The sequence below is a fragment of the Paramisgurnus dabryanus genome, chromosome 14 (genome assembly GCF_030506205.2).
Source record: "Paramisgurnus dabryanus chromosome 14, PD_genome_1.1, whole genome shotgun sequence".
Taxonomy (NCBI): Eukaryota; Metazoa; Chordata; class Actinopteri; order Cypriniformes; family Cobitidae; genus Paramisgurnus; species Paramisgurnus dabryanus.
This window is the reverse complement of record NC_133350.1, coordinates 13,420,503-13,442,576: the sequence shown is the minus strand read 5'-3', so window position 1 is coordinate 13,442,576 and position 22,074 is coordinate 13,420,503. Positions and strand designations below refer to the sequence as shown.

Below are 22,074 nucleotides of genomic sequence, written 5' to 3'. Positions count from 1 at the left end.
ACACGTGTTTAAATGTAGAGTCGTATTATTAATTTATAAAGTACTTAATTTGTTGGTATTTGTTCATTACACATCACATTATAATCAATAATTAAGTAAGTAGTCACTTACATAACTAAATAACAATTTGTTGAACAAATATAATCATTGAAAAAGACAAATAAATCAATTTCTATATATTGTAACGGTGAGATAAAGTGACGCAGCGCGCGACTCGCCCCTGCTTTTCAGTGCAGGAAACCCCGAACTCGCGGAGCTGCCAACGCCCGGGCGCAGAGAAATAAACAGAAAGGATACGGTGAGTGCGAATGACTCTCAAAATATTCCTCATATTTCTCTCCTGTTGAACAATATCATCTCGTGAGCGGGTGGAATATCGATTTATGATTGTTTAAGGTACGAATAGATATGTTTTTGATCGGAACATAAAGAAAAAACGTGTTAAATGGAACCGGAGGACAGTTAGCACAAGAGGCTAGCTGAGAGTGAGGAGAAGCGATCAGATTTTACCTCAGACACTTTAACAGAAATAATAATATTGCTTGAAAATGCTTTAGATATCATTTTTGTGTAATAATTCATATACAGTACGTTTGTATAAAGTCTATTTTGGCTTTATATCGGTCATCCGTTGAGAACAGTCGACTGTTAACGACAGATAACTGTCACTATTTGCTTGTAATGTTATAATGTCGTACTGTATCACATCGCATGTGTTTAAACCATTGGATTGTTGTGGTTGTTATAAACGAGTTTTGCAATGCAGGTTTGACATGTTAAGGTGTAAATATATGGGCTTGAGTTATACAGCATCACTGGTAATTGAAATATTCAAGATTGATTTATTATTAATTATTTGGCATTGAATCAGTCAGTGTTTTTATCAGCATGGATGTATGGAATTGTATTATGGTTGTTTTTTAGCAACACTTTGTAAATTAAAGACAATCTAATATTTAATCTTGTATGCACAGATATGTATACTGTGTGTGTATTTTACATAAATGCAAGTATACAGACACACGTGTGCCTACATTAATGAAGGTTGGATACATGCAGATGTATTTATATAGAAATTGAAAGATCACCAACTTGTTGTTTTGAATATTTTAATCAGATTTGTGGTTCCATTGGGATCAAGGGTACGAGCTGTTCATTGTTTCCTGTTGCCAGATCTCTCAAACCTCATTGTGTTAGGGCTATTTCTGACTTTATTTTGTATTCATTTTGTAGTACATGCCTTTTTAACATTGCTGTTAACTTTTCAGTAGGTTGTGGAAATATAAAAAAGACAAATTTGATAGGATGTGAGAAGACTAAAGCATTAGATTTTCCCCTCTAAAATAAACTTGTAAAATTAGTTAAATATAAGTAGAACTGGATGCTGAAATTAAATTAAGATGAAAAGACGCAGGAAGTTTTACTTGCATCATTATGTATTTTGCAACGAGTTCCTCTCGCTTTTGTTCATCGGGGAAATGCTTTTTCCTGCCGCAAATGAATTGTTAAACTAAGAAATGAAAATGGTAGGAGTTGAATGATAATCTCTAATGGTAGGGAGTAAAGACATACTAAACCGAAGCCAACAAAGTACTGCAAATTGTGAGGTCAGAGCAAATTGCCCGCATCCTGGCTTCATATTAGGGGTGTAACAGTACATCAATATGGATAAAAAAAATGCTACACAGGAATTTGTTATAATAATGTCTTAAAAGTCTCTTTTCCTTATTTTAGGTCCCTTAAGATTATTAATTTAAAATTGGTTAGCTGTTTAACATAAGCATATTGACATTAATAAATAAAGAGAATTAGAATAAATAGCACCTGTGCTTTTGTACACTCAATCTTGCCAACCTTAAAACTTTAAACACACAAACCCTTTAAAACCCTAAACGACTAACATTTTTAGGCATCAGGGAGAAACACAGGCATGTTAAAATGTTCCCCTCATGTTAAAAACCCTTTTTGATGGGGAACTTGTGGCGTTGATACAGAGGCTGTTTCTCAATCTGAAGGCTGCAGCCTCTGGAGATTGCATTTCTAAGCTGCATATGTCATCAAGACGTAGTTATTTCAGAATATTAACAATTATAACGTTGACTATTATTCTTAGTTAATCGTAAATTGCTATAGTATGTTTATGACTTGCGAATGTAATGCTCAGTTAATTTAAATAAACCAGGCTTGATGATGTTTGCAGCCTGCATATGCGACCTCCTGAGGCTGCAGCCTTCCAATTGATAAAACGACCAGGGGTATTTCCTTGCCTTTTTTCGGAAACCAATATTGTTGCATCGTTCCTCTCTCCGACGCCACCAGGATTTTCTGCAATGGCGCTCGTTTTTCATCTTCACCTTTTGTGTGAAAATTGCTGCTCCACATCCACTAAATAAACTCACCGTGTTTAGATCTGCTGCCTTGTTATACGTCACGCCGCAAATGAGGAAGAGAGAAACTATCAGGTGGTCTGGTTGGTGAATGAATAGGGTTTGGTCTTACAATGTGTGAGTGTGAGCAAGTTTGACTGATGTAGCGTCCTGGATTGTATGTAACGTGAATGCAGCATCTGACTAGAGGGAAATATATGCATTTGAATCTCCGTAATTTAGAAAGAAGTTCGCATTTATGTATGATTCGAGACCGTAATTATTTTTTCGATTAATTGTGCAGCCCTAGATGCTACACAAAAATACTTTTTTTCGCTCTCCGCATCCTCGTGCGTAACGTCCAAGTAAATGCAATGCAGCAACAAAGCGGTTGTAGCAGCGAAAACACAGCGAAAGAGGCAGATGTTGTGACTGCTATTGGATGCAAATCAGGGGATTGGAAATATTTTGTATTTGGAAAATTTATTAGACAAACAGATTGACAGAAAACCTTTGCCAGCCCCAGCTGAAACACTAGAGACTTCGACTGTTGCCATCATAAGATTCATTTTATTTGGCATTTTCCCTCATTATAATTTTTTTTATTTAAAAAATTGTGTATTTTTAGTTTGTTGTTGTAAATGTCCCAATTGGGACATAGGTTGTGCCTTTTTTAAAGAGTTTAATTATACGTTAATATTATTTTGGTTGCATTTGTGAGTTATTAAAAATGTTACTGCTTAACTAGGCTCGTATTATTAAAGTAAGATAAATTAATCGAAACTAATCAAATCGCAATTGAAGAAATGTTTTATGTATCTGCATATATAGCATCGTTGGCGGAGAAAATCAATACCGATCTCAATAATGATCAGTGCCATCTGTTGCGGGCCTTCAGAGTGTCACCACAGTCAATTGCAGTTTACATGTTACAGTTTCTTGCCAGAATTTAAGGTTACATTTTAATCTGTTTTTTTTAAATGGTCTGCACAAAAGCCGTTTGTTTATGTTGTTAGTGCTAACACTGTCTATAGCAACGTTACTTGTTTTTAAGCTTGTAGGCTTCCCAAAATTGGCTACGTAGTTTCTGACTGCTGATATACAAAATATAACGCAGCGCTTGCTTAAAGGAACAGTATGTAAGAAATTTATATCAATTAATCATAAAATGGCCCTGATATGTCACTAGACATTAAGAAATCATTTTCATTTCAAATACTTATATCACTGACAACAGTGGTCTGGCCAGGGTATTGTCATTTAAAAAGTGGAGTTGAACTGATGTTTATGTTGTCATTTTGTGTATTGGCCACCAGTTGTGTGATTGCAGTACCAGTTTTAGCCACAAGTTTTGTGATTGCAATACCATTTTTTGGCCACAATCCTACATACTGTTCCTTTAACAGTTCCACTCAAATCTTACTCGCCACAGACAGATTTGTGATACAAACGTAATGTCTTATGACCCTTGTATTTTTTTTATATTTACTAATTGAATTAGTCATTTGCTTGCTTTGTCACTTCTGTTTTTCGTCTTGTGCACTGGTCGGCTATGTGAACAGCCAATCAGAATAACCCGATTCCCAGAAAAGCTGCACTGCTGATTTGACACGCGGAAACAAAAACAAAAAAGTGACAGTGACTTTAGCCGACGATGGTGTGTACCAGTGGCGGCTCGTGACTGCTCATCCGAGGATGCGCTAATTCAAAATAAGTGTTCGGATTGTCACGTGTGTGGTTCTCTTTTCCAAAATATGTGTCCTGCATGTCGAGAGATCCTGTGTGCATCACGTGTTTTGTCAAAATAAGTGCCTGCTGCACACACGTCAAAACCGTTTATGATAAAAGAGATGCTCGTGTTCCCAAAATACAAGCTAGACACTTCCTTAACAGTAAACTTTGATTATGCATGAGATTATGCGAGTATCTGGCAAATGCGAGCATCTCTTTTATCATAAACCTTTTAGACGCGTCTGCAGCAGGCACTTATTTTGGCATGACATTTGATGCACACACAATCTCTCAAAGCGCAGAACACATATTTTGAAATTACGAACCACACACAATCTGTTTTCAAGTTTTATAGCTACAGCACTATTATAAGGTGTATGTAAATGGTTTCCACAATATTAATCCGATGGATTTAAGAAAAACAAAGAATTAGGGTGAGGATAGACTGATCCAGATCCACCCTGATTGTAAAGAAGATGGTTGTACTCTCTGTGTGTGCACCTGGACCTGGTTTGCATTGAGTTACAGTCTATTGCTAAAACTGATCTGAAATTTTGCCCTAATCCAGGTAATTTTGCTTATATTTGTCCACTTGGAAAATTTGGTGGACACATTTTTTAAAGCTGTAATTAAAGGAGATTAAAGTCTTTGATTTTACACATTGCAACTCCGATGAGATAAGGATCAGTCACCAGAGGGCTGTGAACAGTGTTTTGCTTGTGGGTTTGCGGGTAACAGTAGACTGAGGACAGGCCTGACTTCCGCAGATTGCAATGGGAAGGAAACAGCCGTTATGGGCTGACATTTCCTCGTCCTGACCATCTGTGAGTTTGTGAATGTTGATTCTCTGCTGCAGAGCTTTGCAGAGGTTTAGCCGCCTCTCAGGCGTGGTGCGAACAGCAGGAAGTGGTTGTCTCAGTCTCACGCCTCTTCTCCAGCTTCCCCACCTTCGGGAAATGTGGTTGTCGTCCTTCCTTTTCTCCCTAGATGTGTGTTATCCACAAGCTAGAGCCCCTGGTTGCGTGGCTGGTGTTGGGATTGTTTTCCCCTCTGTAGTGATGCGACTGAACCGATGACGTTATGCTCGAGTTTAAAGCCGCAGTGACCCACAATCTAAGAGGGGGGTGGGAACAGCTGGCGTAGCAGGATGGGGTCAGTTGGGGTTGTTTTTAATGTGAAATGTAACAGTTTAAAGTAGTAGTTGTTTGGTTTTCATGATGCTTTGTGGATGTAAGTTGTTTTATGATTTATTTATATGCAAAAAACTGTCATTCTGTTTGCGGGTTTTTGTTTGGTTTGGATAAAGCTTTGCCTTTTAGTTGGACTGGATCAGTGGTTTACTTTGGCCTTTATTACTGGGATCTTTCTGCTTGTCAAGAAAAAAGGAATAGGCGCAAAAAGTATATTTAGATGTCTAAGCCACCCTTAAAAAAATATGCATTGCAGTTTTATGGCTTTTAGAAAAATAAATCTTAAACAACTTTAGTTTTATTCGCAATAATTACACTTGGCTCTTGCATGGTTTTAAAATGTAAAATAATAATAATATATCCATTTCATTGCATTATGTGACCAAATACTAAGTTCCAGAATATAAGTCTTTTATTTAGGTCTTTTAAAATAAATGCCACGTTGTTTCATATTTTGTTTTCTGATTCAGTGAAATTGATACAAACACTTTTGTACCCAGTGTATATGATAATATATATCTGTATGTTTCACTGGAAACAGCCTGACCTTACTGGGTTTATTTTGACTTAAGTACTGTTACAATGAAATTTGTTGAAATGGCATTATGTGAAGTTTGGATTATGTGTTTAATGATCGACCTGTGTGTGTGTTTTTAGATGTGTGAACTATTACAAGGCTAAAATTTGTCTGTTGTTGTTTCCATTGGCTCTGGATAGGTGGTCAATAGAAAAATTGCATACTTTAGCAGGGCTCCAGACTAACTTTTTTCACTAGGAGCACAGTGGCCCCTAACTGAAAATTTTAGGGGCGCGACCAGAAAATTTAGGGGCACATAGTGTAAATCAACATGCTAACCAAATGTTCACATTTCTACTAAGTAATACACTGTATTACTTATAAATACGTTGATGATAGATGCAGAAAGTACAATGTGCTGTTTTAAATTCAGTGTCACATCACAAAAAAAAGGTCAAATTTACTGGTCGCACATGTGCGCTGGATGAAAAATTTAGTAGCACCCTCTCAAATTTTGGTGGCAGTCTGGAGCCCTGTTTAGTGTTTGCATTAATGCATATAATGCCGCTTTTCCATTGCATAGTACCCCAAGGTTTGGTTTGGGTCAGATCATTTGGCTTGGTTAGCTTTTTCACCGAGTTTAGTAACCCTTGGAGTATGAGGGCTTATAGGATTGTCGTTATATTTGCGCTGCCTACTGCTGTGACATCAGCAGCTGATAGTGACAATTTTCTCAGACCAATCAGTGATCTACAGTGTTTTTGCATCACGTTTTGGTATCAGCTCGGGTCGCTTGGAACCCCAACCAAGGTGGTACTAAAAAGAGTATCGGGTACTACATACTGCACCCAGTGGAAAAGCCCCCAAAAGTAAGCTCACCCGGCCCAAACCAAATTGTGGGGTACTATGCAATGAAAAGGCGCCATTACATCTCATTTTCAGTAACATATTACTGTGTCAGTGATGACAGTCTGTGAGGCATTAAGGGTGTGAAATTTAGTGTGACTGTTCCTTTTTACAGCAGCTAGGGGATTAATTCATTTCTCACATTTTGTGTAGATCACACATATGACTTTCACAGTGTATAACGCTAACACTTTTAGAGTCATAACTAAAGATGCATCGATATATGGGTAAATAATCAGTATCGGTTGATAAAAGTGGTTTCGTTTTGTAGTTTAAAAACAGACAATAGTTATAGCAGATCTAGCCTCTCAATCAGAAGAGAACAGGAAAATGCAATGAATTTGAGCTCGGTGGAATATGTTCATATTGGTGCATTTCTAATTACACATTAAGTATCAAACTCAATTATTTTACGGTGTCTGTAAGTTAACTCCAATGTGAAACTACAATTTAGATTCTTAACTATTTGTTGTACCATTTGCTAACAAATGTGATAAAGATGATTTGGTCACTGTTTATTTGGATTAGGATCATACATACTAGAGTTTTTTTGCCTGATATGTTCATTTATACGACGATATATGACGATTTTCTTTTTTCCCTTCATTTCAATTAACATTTTTATATTTTGCTTACAATTATTATCAATTAAAACAAGCAGTGAACATAATAATTAAATCCTGCTTTAAATGTCACAGTATGATAGCTAAAATAACTATGACAGGGTTTTTCCTGTGTCAATATTCGTCTTTGTGGTGGCTAATGAACCCACAAGCAGAAGTACCCCACTTGGGCAAGCCCAAAGTGCATAGAACTATTTTATATGTTAAAATATCACTATTGTCACCCTGGGTTAATTGTGTCGACATATAGCACAAGTGTGCTCACAGCGAGCCGAGTTTGAGTCCCATCTGTGAAGTCCTTTGACGATCCTGCTCCCCTATCTCCACCCAACACTTTCCTGTCTGCACTCCACTACACTGTCTATAAAGGCAAAAAACCCAAAAACATAACTTTCACTTAAAATTCACTATTAAAGCCAAAGTATTTTAGAAAAAAATGACTATTGTCTTTCTGAAGAGTTTAACAACCTCCTCCACATTTATCAGACACAGATATTACCCCAAATGGCAGTTTGCTGTCTAGATGTCGACAGATAATATTTTTTGTTTTTATGGCCGATACTGATATCAAGAAAGCTGATTGGCCGATTTGAGGCAGATATAACACAGATGTTTTCACAGTAAAATGTTTGCATTGCATATATATAATATATCCTTTTAAGGTACTTAAAACATATTTACCAGACATAATTAATGTGCATCTGATATCTTATGGTACTGTTTGAATAAGTGTGTTGAACTAGTGTGTTCTTGTGTGCGACACAACATAACATCATGTTAAAAGGTAAATAATGATTGGTCATTTTATTGTCTGTCAGACATTGGCTTTACATTAAGTGACACTGAGTGTCTTTTTTTATTACAAACATCAAATTTAATAGAGAGATTTGCTGACCGATGCTGATAAAAATAAAAACAATTTAAATATCGGCCGATATATCGGCCTCTGCAATATAATGTCCTATCACTATTTCTTGCTCTCTTTGCAAAGAAAGCTGTGACTATTTTTTTTACCTTGCTTTCATTGCTTTTTAGGATAAAATCCTTCTTTCAGTTCAGTGTTGGACAGATCTAATGTCAGTTGGTTAAAACGAATTGGTTCAAAGGAGTCAGTTTGCGAATCTGACATTACTGGAACATTGGTGTTAATGATGGAAAACATTTCCTCACTGGATAGGATTTTAATGTTTCGACCTTTCACCGTCGTGTCAGTTTTGTTTCGGTTAATTTGTGCAAGATGTTGTGTAATGAAACAAGAATAGAGAAAATAAAAATTTTACATCATTGCTATAGTGCCCAAAATCACCATGTTTATCAATATTATCATGGTTTTGTAAACAATTTCTAGAAATGTAAAGAAGTACTAATGCAAACAAAATGTAAAATTTTCCATGTAAGTGCACTTTTGTTCGCATAAACATCAAATAAATAACATGGCACATTTGGGGTCATGAGATAAATGTTCATCTAGTTCAGATTAAACACAAGTGAGTAAATCAAATTTTCAAATAAACAGGACAAATTAGCAAGTTATCTGTCTGCATATGTTGTGAGAAATCGGGTGTACTTTATGACCCAGAAGTAAAGCTGCACAACACCTGCGGTCATACGCTCGTGGCAATCGTGGAAGAAACACGAATGAATGTGTTTGTTTCACAATATTGCTTAAATTGGTTGATGCAGGACAAGGGTTTTTGAGCTGTGACAATGACACGGTTTAACAGTTAAAAAAAAAAAGCAGTAATACTTAACCATTTGTCATTTTTATCGTGGTTAACCATTACACCGGTTATCGGTACATCTCTTTTACAGTAGTGTTAAACTAGATTTGACTTCAGTGTCTTATGACCACTTATTTTTTGCTCATTTCCAGATCTTGAATGAGAACAGTGGATTTATAAAAGCACAGCTATGCAGACGATCAAGTGTGTTGTTGTTGGCGATGGTGCCGTGGGTAAAACCTGTCTATTAATCTCCTATACAACTAATAAATTCCCTTCTGAATATGTACCAACGGTGAGTAGTGCTTTCTCATTTCTTCCCATTTTAGTTTGTTTGATTGTATTTGATGTCCGTCATGCCTTGACCTGTCCATGCCAGATGTTTTTTTTCTGGCATTTTAGACTAAAACACAATGTCTTTTAAAATTATACTTGTGCTAATTCTTATTTTACAAGAAAACAAAATTGCATGTAATTTCTGAATGTAAAGTGGACACTTAATTTTCTTCCATTGTAGGTATTTGATAACTATGCAGTTACGGTTATGATCGGTGGTGAGCCGTACACTCTTGGACTGTTTGACACTGCAGGTACTGTAAAAATCATATTATTTTAAAACAAATGTAGTTCACTAATACCTAAAGTTTAAAATGGCAATTTTAATGCAAATTTGACGCAAGCAAATTCTCTCGTGGACCCTTTGAGGGTCATAAGCAGATGTGTGGAAAAACATTGTTATCGTCATTGTTATAGAAATTAGATCCCAGGAGCATAGCTGAATTCCACACATTCCTGTGGAGGGTGGTTGGGCTTTAAAATACTTTTTAGGGAGGACTGTGGGACCCAGAGTCTGTCTCTGTGCATGCACCCTAAAGCATATTAGCAACCTTTGTCAGCTGCTCAGGATTTCAGAAACATTTTTTATTCATTGCTTTATTCCCATGTCTTTGCAGGTCAGGAAGATTATGATAGATTACGACCCTTGAGCTACCCTCAGACAGATGTCTTCTTAGTCTGTTTCTCAGTTGTTTCACCTTCTTCGTTTGAAAATGTCAAAGAAAAGGTGAGCTTGCATCCTGCTACCACAGTTTTATCTCTAATACTATGGTAAATTACCATTTCCTAACCACGTTGTGATCAGGAGACCAGCAATAAATCCTGTCTCTCAGGTTAATTCATCCCTTAAGGTGAATTGTAAAAATAACATCATTCAGGTGGTTTCATGTGTGATTTGTAATTATAACACGGATGTTATGTCAATGCATTAAGTAAAATAATAAAAAAATTGATCTACTCCCTTAGTGGGTACCTGAGATCACCCACCACTGTCCAAAGACCCCCTTCCTGCTGGTGGGCACACAGATTGATCTAAGAGACGATCCCTCGACCATTGAGAAGCTTGCCAAGAACAAACAGAAACCCATCACTCCGGAGACAGCAGAGAAGCTGGCTCGTGATTTGAAGGCCGTCAAATATGTGGAGTGCTCCGCTCTGACGCAGGTAAGTCACACTGCCATGAATAGCACACACGTGGGATCAGAAAGGTTCATGAACATACATCATCTGCATGGCAAGCAGAAACTGCCTTCTGGTTGGTCATTTAACATACTAGGATATCCTCATGACATTGGGTGTTATGTCTATAATCAGACAAAGTTTGCAGTTCATTTAACTGTTAATATAAGATTTACTGTATGTTTGTTTATTCTAAAACGAGAAAGTGGAAGCATCATAGTGTGTGAATGGAGGCTCAGAGAAATATTGGGTTGTTTAATCTCCTAACGTTTGTTTTATATCGATTTATTAGGTCATACTTGTTGATAGTGCTGGGACGATTAATCTCGATTTATACTAATAACACCTATCTGATATAGATTCTGAATCGCAAAGATGATATTATGCACCGCTCTTTAACATGCATTAAAAAAACTTGTCAAAAATAATTGTTACAAATATTCTTTAGTATCCGGAAAATACCTGAAAAGGTTTGATTAACAGGGATATAAATATGCTTTTAGGCATTTTTCATGGAGCTGCGTGTGTAAATGGTACTTCTGCAGCATATAATGCGTTTCTGCACAAGAACGCCCTCTGGCTTTTGGATGTAGTGGCATTTCACCATAATTCATGGAGACACATAGCAAGCATATCGCACGATTTATCGTCCCAGCCCTATTTGTTGAATTATTATAATATTTTGATCCAAGATCCATCAGCTACTTGCTCTTAAGATATATTAAGATGTTCGGTCACACCTATACACAAAAGCTACAAGAAACAGCTTTTGCAGTGCATTTAATTGACGTATGTTTGTGTAAAGAGTAAAAATAAATGCTTTTGTTAGAAATAATGTAGGCTGACACTTGATTTTATCTTTCTGAAGTAGATTGGATTGTGAACAGTGGGTATTTAATATTTTTGTTTGACATTTTTCCCACCCATAATCATTCTGAGTAAAGATTTCTTTGTTTTTGTAAGACTTGTTTGCAGCATATAATAAATGTGTAGTCAATTTGGATTGCTGAATTTAATAGTTTCAAAAATCTGCGTTTGATGGTGATTTGGATGTAAGGACTGTGATGGAGTCTGTTTAATGACTGTTTTCAACTCTAATGTGTTTGAGTTAGCATCGTATGAATGAAAACAATGCTGTCCTTCATTTTCTCATGCAATTGAACGCGTCAAACCAGATGTGCCAACTTTTTTGCAACACCCAGTGCAAATTCACCTCTTTTCTCGACTTTGCATTGACACTGTATGTAATCTACTTGGACAATTAATTAAATTAGCTTTTGGTGTTTAACTAGGAGTCTTTTACATTGAAATACAATGTATGGTTCACCTTTGAATGAGTAAATGTGTGCAGATTCTCTGTGGGCCTAGTCATCTGTCTTTACTGCTTTATTATGTATAACAAACACTTAATTCTGTTGTTCTCAGCCTTCAGTTTCCTCTTAAAGAGGCTGTTTATACCTGGTATTAAGATGTGTTTTGTTCAAACGGATCACAAGTGGACAAGAGAGACACATTCACGTTTACACCTGGTATTTTAATCCATCTTTTCTGTCCATTTTCAACCGCTTCTGTCCTGATTTTCTGAGGTGGTGGTCTGTGGGCGAGTCACTCTGCTTTTGTTATAATGCAAACGAGAGAAATGATGGGTTTAAAGAGCACCTATTGTCCGATTCACGTTTTTACATTTCCTTTAGTGTGTAAGTGTGTATTAGTAGGGGAGTGCGGGGCAATCATTTTGGTTTTGGCTCAATCATTCAAAAAATATTTGAGTTTGATTAATTATATTTTTACACAAGCAACACACACACATCTCTCCTTCAAATTTGAAGTTTGTTTCTAGTACTTCGAGTACCATTCTTGGACAATTACACCGAACGTGACATAAGTGCAAACTTTACAACTTACCCCATAGGTAAGGTTAATTGTACCAGGCAGGGGGTTAGTTTTAACACTTACTAAAAATGAAGTTTGCAGGCAAATATTTCAATACTATTTTGTCTATATACTTGAAGTGGATATTGTTTATATATCTGTCTATAATAGACAGGTATCCATACTGTATTCATTCATCCAGCCCTTTTCTAACAATAGTTCAATTGTAAATGGATACAAATGTCTGAATATGTGAGAAAAATCAGCATAATTTTGAAAAAAAAAAAATGTTATATGTGACCCAGTCTGTAATAACAATACTACATTAAAAAAAATCAAATTCTGAGATAATGAAAATCAAACTCTGATTTTAGCCATTCATTTCATTATGATTTTAATCTTTGACGTGACCTTATTCAATTAATATTAAAGATATGAACAAAAATAAATTTGACACACGATTTTTGATAAGACAGGCACATTTATTTTGTTGGCAGCCATAGATGTATACACTAGATGTCGCCTTGGGGTTCTAAGCATTCGTCAAAACTACCACCATCTTGAAACAGGGGTCATGTCATAGAAAGTAGCTAGTAAAGCTGCTATCTCCGCCTGTACTTTAAATTCATGGATGATGCCGGACTTTTGTGCTGCGTATGGATGTTAGGCCTACTAGCACTATGCATTATAGTTAAAAAAAGTAGATTTTCATAATTTCAAAACTTAAATTGTTTTCTGGACTCAATGCTAAATACATGTCTGACTGTTGAAACAAACCAAAAGAAAACCAAGAAAATCACATTTATGGCGATTTATGGTGATTTTATTTCATCTACAATGACGCTGATGCGGTGCTCCCCTGTTTCAAGATGGTGGCTCTATTTGACGCATTTGGTCCAATGAACTGCATTAGCCAAGGCGAAATCTAGTGTACACATCTATGGTTGGCAGCCAGTCATTCTTGTGTAGCCCATTTAAAACAACGGCAAGAATTACGCTAACATTAGCGGTTTTCATATCGTAAGTGCTGAGGGGTTTGTTGTAACACAGCTTTACAATTAACCCCGCTGGTTCACAATATTTTCAAGCCCACCAAAAAAGCATTTTTAAAGAGCATATTAACCACATGCACGTCTACACCACAAAGGTCAAATGTGTTTTCGACTACCTCTGACTGTGGTAGAAAGTGGACAAGCTCAAATTGTTTTTCACCTCGTTTACACGCGTACTTAGCGTCCGATCAACCAAAACGCATGTTAATACCAGGTGTAAACAACCTCAAAGAATCTAGCTGCTGTGTTCTTATGTGCTAGTTCCTCTCTCTTACATCTACTATCTCCTCTGTAACCGCTAACCTTGCTGCTTTATTCTCTTTCCCTCCCCTCCTGTCTTTATAGCGAGGTCTGAAGAATGTATTTGATGAAGCTATCCTAGCTGCCCTTGAACCTCCTGAAACGCAGCGAAAACGGAAGTGCTGTATATTTTAAAAGCTTTCACTTTCTAATGCCCCACTCCTGTTTGCTGCTTCCTTTAGTTACCTCTTGTTCCACAGAAACGACAAGTGTCCCAATCTCTTAAATTATTACACCAACACTAGAGCTTTTTGTTTGTCTTGCCATTAAATTTTCCTTTTTCTACCTTTTCCGACGTGTATGCTGGGTATAATGTTTGCCTTTCCTTTCCTTTCTACAGTAATTTACTTTGCACTTTAAGTTTTCAAGATAAAAATTGTGGGATCTTATGATGAAGGATTGCATTCAGATTTTGCTCTTGCGTATGTTGATTTAGTCATTTGATTATTCATTCTATGTTTCTATATTGTTATGTAAGAGCATTAAAGGCTAAAATTACTCTTTTATTATATTACTTTGTGTATTTAATTTCGTCAGTTGGATCAATAAAGTTAATGCTAATCTTAACATATGGCTACTGTTTACAATTTGGTGCCATTCCTATCATACATTGTATTTAAATGGCTTAATATAATCTTGTGAAATGATTTGTGCCATTAATAAAGGACAGCTGCAATTGCCATTACTTGAAGTGTCTCTCATTAATTATATAGTAATGCATTTATACCAAAGGAAAATGTGTTTTTGTAAGACACACTTTTGCATAGTAAAAAAAGACACAATGGGTAATATTTAACAAAGTGTACCTTCCACCATTTGTTCACAGATAAAACCTACTTATTATGGCTAACAGTGTGGCCTTTGTTCAGTCATACTTATGTTTTCAAGAAGTCAGTAAGACCAGATCGTACTGAGGCACGTGCACAAAACATTGCTTGTTGATGAAAAAATCAATGCACAAAGGATTTAAAAATCTTGAGGTGTAGTTTTTACTCCGTGCCCAGATGAGGGCGGTGTTGTAACAGTTTCCCACTACAGCTTACATTCTGTCAAGTTCATTTGTCTCCGTTTATGTTTGTTATTTCACCCAGAGGTTTGAGTTTCTGTTTGGCTGACCCTTTACCTCACCAACCCTTCGGTCTCTGAGCCTGTGTTTGCCTGCTTCCACTTTCTTGTTTGACACCCTATGTGAATGGCAGCTTGACATGGCTATTTCAGTTGATTTCTGGGTCCAAACTGACCCGTTGAAGATGTCGAAACGATAAAATTTTGCCAAATCTTTGGATTCATTGTTTGGTCACTTCCTGGAATTGATTTGCTTATTTTGCCTTTTTGCCATTTAATCCTCTTGGTTCTTGATTTCATTATAAATATGATCCATGTGGCTTGTGTATTTTACCTCACACAACCATTTTTTTGTATTTATTTAAAATGTTTATGTACGTTTCTCATGGTTTTCCAACTAGGGCTGGGCAGTACATACAGTCAAGATCTATATCTAAAGTTAAGCAACATTAATAACACTGCTGTGAATTGAAATATTTGTCCATATTATCACTTTTAAAATTCCTTGTCTTTGATCTAGAGGTCTTCTCGGGTCCAAAGAAATGTACCTGACCTGAAATGACCCGAATTGATTACCCCGAATCTGACGTGCGTAAATAATTTTTTTTTAAGAAAGGGTAATGCTGCGTTCAGACCAGCCACGGTAGAGGCGTCCAGCTCGAGTGATTTCAATGTTAAGTCAATGTAAAGACGCGTTGACGCTCGTCTGGAGGTCTCGCAGCGTGAATGAGGCATTTAGCGTGACGCAGTAGACACAATTTCGCGCGAATGGTATCAGGGTACCCGCGGAGTCTTAAAAGTCTTGAAAAAGTATTGAATTTCATTTTCCCATATTAAGGCCTTAAAAGGTATTGAATTTCACCTCAAAGTCTTGAATTTTTCACGGAGGTCTTAATTTTTCAAATGATCAATAGATTTATATGCTGTTAATTCAGACACAAAACGCGTATGCACAAAAACCACGCGCGAGCGACAGATACGAGCGCAGAACACTATCCATGTTTGGAAAAGCATCTTAGCGAGCGCGCAGAACACTATCCACGCGCGGGAAAGCATTCTTGCGTGTTCCAGAACACTATTCGCGCGCAGAAAAACGTCCTCCCGAGAGCGCGCCTCTGTTCAAAGCGCACAAATGCAGTCACGCGAGCAAAGTAAAAAGTTAAGTAAAAAGGCTGGGATGATAAAGTAAAGGCTGGGATGAGCGCTCGTTCGACTTTAACTATGCGCTCGCAGCTGCACAACACGCACTTGCTCGATCAACTTGACTTAGGGACTGTGGGGCGGGACAATGACTGGTGTCCTCGCACCTGTGATCGGTTGTTTGATTTAATCAATGACACACACAATCTTCTGTTCCACAATCCGTCTCTAGTAAATCTAGGTAGAAAAGACACATTTTAATATGATCATTATGTCGGAGAAGGTAATTTATATGTTAAACAATAGTCTTGTGTGATCCATGTAATAATAAGCTGCAAAAATAACGCAAATTTGAAAGCTATTATATATTTTGTTTACGGTTTAATTAGATAATATCAACTTGCAATACATACTATAGGTTACATATTTACATTGTCACACTAAGTTAGCATTAGAAAACTTTAGTAGGGTTCTGTATAAAGATTAACAGAAATATATCCATGAGCTTGTGTCCAGTTTTTTTGTTTGGTGCAGTGAACAGATCTCTTGTCTTTTTAGGGTCAAAATAGCATTACATTTTAATTTGTTGTTGTGTTTGAGGGGTTTTGATTCATTTGCCATAATATGGTTAATTTTGTTTGTCAGTATTGTTCTGGTTCAGAGCATTACTGATGAGTGTTATTAGATGTTGTTACATATTTAACTATATTAAACAGTAAAAAAAATAATATCTTAAAATTGGTGTTATTGTTTAGTTTGCAGCTTATTTCATGGATCAAACAAGGCTATTGTTTTAACATAAATTAACTTATCCGACATAATGGTCATATTAAAACGTGGCGGGCTGCACAAGATAAAGAGGAGGGCCGCATGTAGCCCCTGGCCCTCCAGTTGCCCATCCCTGATTTAGGGATTTTCAAATTGACAATAAATGTACATTTAAATCTATTAAATCTATTTGATTGTTGGTTTTGATTGTTGGGTAAAGATAAGGGTTAGGCCGTTTGGGCCTTGGACTCAGCCTTTCAGAGGCATGTTGTCATGAATGTTCAAACACTTGTAAATAGTAATTATTTGAGGTATATTACGTTATTTAAAATGATTTATTCTACCCGAATGGGTGCGATGTAGGTATTAAATTTCATTTGAAGTGGTATTAAAAAGGTCTTAAAAAGCCTTGAATTTAGGATTGACAATCCTGGGGGTACCCTGTGGTATGAATTGAGCATTGCCGTGGGAAACGCGCAAGTTGAAAAATGTGAACTTTTGCGGGAAAATGCGCCGCGTTAACCAATCAGGAGCTTGCTCTAGTAGTGACATGATTACAGGAAGCGAGTGGAGTTGCAGAAGCCCCTCCCATGACTCGAATTTCCGTATGAATGTCTCGATGACCAGAAATTCACGTGCTGCTTTCATGCATGAATGAAGCGAGAAAACTCCAAATGTTCAAGCGGCGAACTAGACGCGGTAAACGCAAATTTGACGCCTCAAACGCGGCTGGTGTGAACCCACAGTAAGACCCAACTCGAGAAAACCCGACAAAATTAGACCAGAGTGTGTTTCGTCCCAGTGCCGTGTTATTATTATTATTATTATTATTTTTTTTTTTTAAGGAAAACGCCACCTTTTTTCAATATTTTTCTATGTTCTCACCTCAACGTAGACGAATTAATACATATCTATCTTTTTTCAAGGCGTGCACTTAATCTTTGTACAGCGCGTCGTGAATGTGTTAGCATTTTGCATAGCCCCATTCATTCCTAAGGATCCAAACAGGGATGAATTTCGAAGCCTCCAAACACTTCAATGTTTTTTAAAGACTGTTTCATGAGTAGTTACCTGAGTAAGTATGGTGGCACAAAATAAAACGTGATTTTTTTTTTAAGCGGAAAAAAATTAGAACTATATTGTATTGCGGAAGAGCACTTAGTTTGCAGCACTTCGACTTCGGTGCGCAGTAAAATCATCACTCCCTTCTCGCTCAAATGTCCGTCAATATTACTTCGCCCGAGGTCGAAGTGCTGCAAACTAAATGCTTTTCCGCCATACAATATAGTTCTAATTTTTTATCCGCTTAAAAAATCACCACGTTTTATTTTGTGCCACCATACTTAATCGTGTAACTATTCATGTAACAGTCTTTAAATAGGGAAAACATGAAAGTGTTTAGTGGCTTCTAAATTCATCCCTGTTTGGATGCTAAGGAATGAATGGGGCTAGGCTAAATGCTAACACATTCCTGACGCACTGTACAAAGATTAAGTGCACGCATTGAATAAAGATAGTTATGTATTAATTTGTCTAATTTGAGGTAAGAATATAGTAAAAAATCCCCACGTTTTATTTTGTGCCACCATACTTAATCGTCTAACTATTCATGTAACAGTCTTTAAATAGGAAAAACATGGAAGTGTTTGGTGGCTTCTGAAATCATTCCTGTTTGGATCCTAAGGAATGAATGGGGCTATGCTAAATGCTAACACATTCACGATGCGCTGTACAAAGATTAAGTGCACGCATTGATAAAAGATAGGTATGTATTCATTTGTCTAAGTTGAGGTAAGAACATAGTAAGATATTAAAAAACGGTGGTGTTCTCCTTTAACTCGACCCGAAAGTAAATGGCACCGACGTGTGTGCAGTCAGCAGCCCGCATGCAGTAGTCAGAGAGACACACGCAAGTGACGAGTTCACATCGTCTTGGGTCCGTTCAGCAAGAACACACTCATTTTAAATTACCCAAGGCCTTAAATATTATACGCGACCTGTGTCGGAGGAACATGTGAAACCCGCTCGGGTCGGACCTCAGGTTTTCGGATCTAAGTGAGTGGACCTTTGAAGACCTCTACTCTGATCTAATAATCTTTATCAAAAATAAACTTTTTTTTATTTTTAAGCTGTTTTGCCCAGCCCTACCTATCCATTAGTCTTACTACTTCTGGCCTCTTTGTTTATTTCCAGTTATATTCTCATCATCACAAATCATTTCATTCCCATCAGATTTTACTTTTTGTCTGTCTGTGTGCTGACCCACGTTGAGTGTCCATATCTCCCTTGCTTTGTCTTCACAGAAAGGACTAAAGAACGTATTTGACGAGGCGATTTTGGCAGCCCTGGAGCCTCCAGAGCCCAAGAAGAAGCGCAAATGTGTGCTGCTATGAGCTTTCTATTCCCATCACCCCCTCCCTGTCCCCTCTGTGCTCTGCTAAGGCTGGTCCACAGCTTTACACTTTAAAAGCAATGTGTAAAAAAAACGTGATTTTGAATATTTGCTCTGCAATAAAGATATAAAGAGTATCCAACCATATAGACATGCACACATAAATGTAAACACACACACACACATGCCCGATTAATATAAAACAAAACCTAGAGGGCCTTCATTAGTTTGATCTCTGGCTCTTACTTCTGTACTTCACGGTGAGATGCAGCTGAATTTTGTCGTGTAAGTGGGTGAATTTTATAGTAACGCTTCGCAGATGAGTCTTGTGTAGTTTTAGGTCGTATCTGTTTCCATTAAACAGTTGTCAAACGACCATTATTCTGACCTGAGCAAATAATACAATTTTAACATTACAATAAGTTACTGTATTTTGAAGCGCGCACTAAGGTCGCCTGTAATCCCCGTCTCACAATATCACCTGAAGTGCTTAGAAATAATAGCTCCTTTTTCTTTGCCAATATTCCCATTTAATAGTCATCTGAGACAGCGGCCCTGTATATGGCTCTGTTGTATTTGGTGGATAACTATACTCCTCACAGTGATTGGTTTATCTCAAGCAGGGAACTTTCTAACAGTGTTAGCAGAACATGTGGCGTGTTCTAATGTGTCGCCAGGGACCATGGAATTGATATTTCCAAAACTTGTGATGCATGTAGGTAATCCTCCAGGTTCCTTTGGATAGGTTAACATTTAATTAATAATAATGTAAGCTGACAAATTATTGTGGGCTGCATTTGTTTTTACCAAATGTCTTCGTTGTTTGTTTTTGTTGTCGTAATTTTTTATTTCGTTTTATTTTTCTTTGATAAAGGTTTACTCCTTTAAGTTGTTTAATGGCTGGATCCCAGCAATTTTCTGATCCACCTGTGTTTTTAGGGAAGTAAACCTAGTAGGAATCCAGTATATGCTAACTTCTCTGAAAAACAGTCATTTCTCTATTGAACCAAGTGTGTAGTAGTGCAACGCAGGTGGATCAGAGGTTTTTGATTTCCAGTCTTCCCCTCTTTCTAGTTTTTGTTTTTATTTTTGTTTGGTGTAAACCAAATGCTCTGTATGAAGTCTCTCCTTTGTACTGTATATGCATTCTTTTGAGAAAAAATATTAAACTTATACCTTAATTGCCTTTGATTATGTTCAAGTTCCTCTTTTAATATCCGTTACTTAAAGCTGCAGTCTGTAACTTTGCCCTCTCTATTGCCATCTCTGGTTGAAATATAAAATTGCAGTTATTTGCAGAGTATTTTTGTGTTCTGACGTGAGCGTTTCAACGGATGCCTTAAGGAAGGTATACTAGGGAAGTCCATGTTTGCATGCCGTCCGCATGACGTCATTTTTGTAATCAAGATTTGAGATTGTGCGGACAGTCCGCATACAACAGCGCATTTATGAAAAATTTTCAACTTTGTATGAAAAGCTCTGCTCGTCAATGTCAGTTCTCACGCGGCCGTCCAATCACAGTGGAGGAGGGGCGGGACAAGTATCACAGCAACCAACCGTCTAACAGCTGACGTATCAGAGCTACCAAAGCGCTTAGCTGAAGAACAGCTGATGGCGTTTTCAGCCGCGTTTAAACGTTTTGGTGTGGACAACCCGTAAAGGGCGATTTATAGTCGTGCGTAGGTCCTACGCCGTAGCTCACAAAATTTCTAACAGCGCGTCGGCTCTACGCGGACCGCAAGCGCTGTGATTGGTCCACCAGAACCCCTCCCGTCAGGTAAAAAAACTGCATCATAGGTATTTCCGTTTGAGACGGTGAAAATAAAGATGAGCCAAGTTGAGGAGTGATTTAACTCAAACTGCAACATAAGTCGCTGTTTATTTACTTCCATCCTTGCTGGTCTTCTCAAATTATACACAACAAGTTGCTATTTCTTCTTCGTTTGTGGGTTTACTTGCTTGGCTTCTTCTTCTGTGACGACTTCTGCTGCTACTGTGGTTACACGCGTGATTACTGCCAACCAGCGGTTTCGCGTGTGTTTGCACGTTGACGCGGACGGCGACACAAAAGTATAAATGAAAACCGACGCGGAACCTACGCTGTCGCGGCTACGCCGTAGGACCTACGCCCTTAATTGATGTTTATGGTGTCATGTTGTGTATTGGCCACCAGTTTTGTGATTGCAGTACCAGTTTTAGCCACAATCATACATACGGTTCCTTTAAATCATTTTTAAAAAGCTTGCCATTGTGAATTGGGGCAAGGTAAGGAGACCGTTTTAAACACTGATTTTCTACATATTTAATCACTAATTGTTGTTCATATTTAACTAAAAAAAGTTACGGATTGCAGCTTTAAGTACCTTGTCTCAAGAAATGCATCTAAAATGTTTCCCTTTGTCTGATTTTTAAATGACAGGTTTCAGTGTTCAGGTAACCTCAGACTTTTAATCTTATGTTAGTGGTTGTTTTATGAACCTCAGCAGTTCAGCAAGACCGTATTGAGGTCAGTAGATGCCTTGATTAAACCCAGCATTTGTCTGCCAGCAGGGTGTGCTGTAGGACCAGACAAATATAAAGAAGGTGCCTGTAATCTGTCACAGGAACTGTTTTAGTGCATTGTTTTCTTTGTGTTACACTTTATACCCACGGGAAGGAACATCTGGATTTTTTTCTTGGTGAGTACATAAGCTAGTGATTTTTCAGGTTAAGAGCACTTACACCATTCACCTTGATATGTTCAAATTAAACCCAAATCTTCACATGCCTGCATATACTAAAAGTGGTTTTTAAATGCTTGTAAAGCATATTAAAATGTGTCACGTGCATATAAAGGATGCTTGTTCACGTGGTATTTTGGCAGCTGTGACAGGATCACTCAGCATCACAATGCAAATTCAGAATAATCTTAGCACT

General features: G+C 37.4%; 1 protein-coding gene across 2 annotated transcripts; it reads left to right on the top strand.

Annotated features, from left to right (window-relative positions):
* Positions 1–197: 197 nt before the first annotated feature.
* Positions 198–20,349, top strand: cdc42 (cell division cycle 42). 2 transcript variants are annotated; one of them, XM_065259173.1, is made up of 6 exons: positions 198–298; positions 9,207–9,349; positions 9,572–9,644; positions 10,008–10,117; positions 10,357–10,554; positions 19,070–20,349. In XM_065259173.1, exons 2-6 carry the CDS (start codon positions 9,245–9,247, stop codon positions 19,157–19,159), a joined length of 576 nt encoding a protein of 191 aa, XP_065115245.1. In that variant the 5' UTR covers positions 198–298; positions 9,207–9,244; the 3' UTR covers positions 19,160–20,349. The 2 variants fall into 2 exon arrangements, with proteins under 2 accessions (XP_065115245.1, XP_065115246.1); XM_065259174.1 differs by lacking the exon at positions 19,070–20,349 and adding an exon at positions 13,839–14,478.
* Positions 20,350–22,074: the final 1,725 nt, after the last annotated feature.

Coding starts and splice junctions, on each gene's coding strand:
- cdc42 (XM_065259173.1), top strand. CDS start 9,245: ATGCAGACGATCAAGTGTGTTGTTGTTGGCGATGGTGCCGTGGGTAAA. Junction 9,645..10,007: donor TGGACTGTTTGACACTGCAG/GTACTGTAAAAA, acceptor ATGTCTTTGCAG/GTCAGGAAGATTATGATAGA. Junction 10,118..10,356: donor TTGAAAATGTCAAAGAAAAG/GTGAGCTTGCAT, acceptor CTACTCCCTTAG/TGGGTACCTGAGATCACCCA.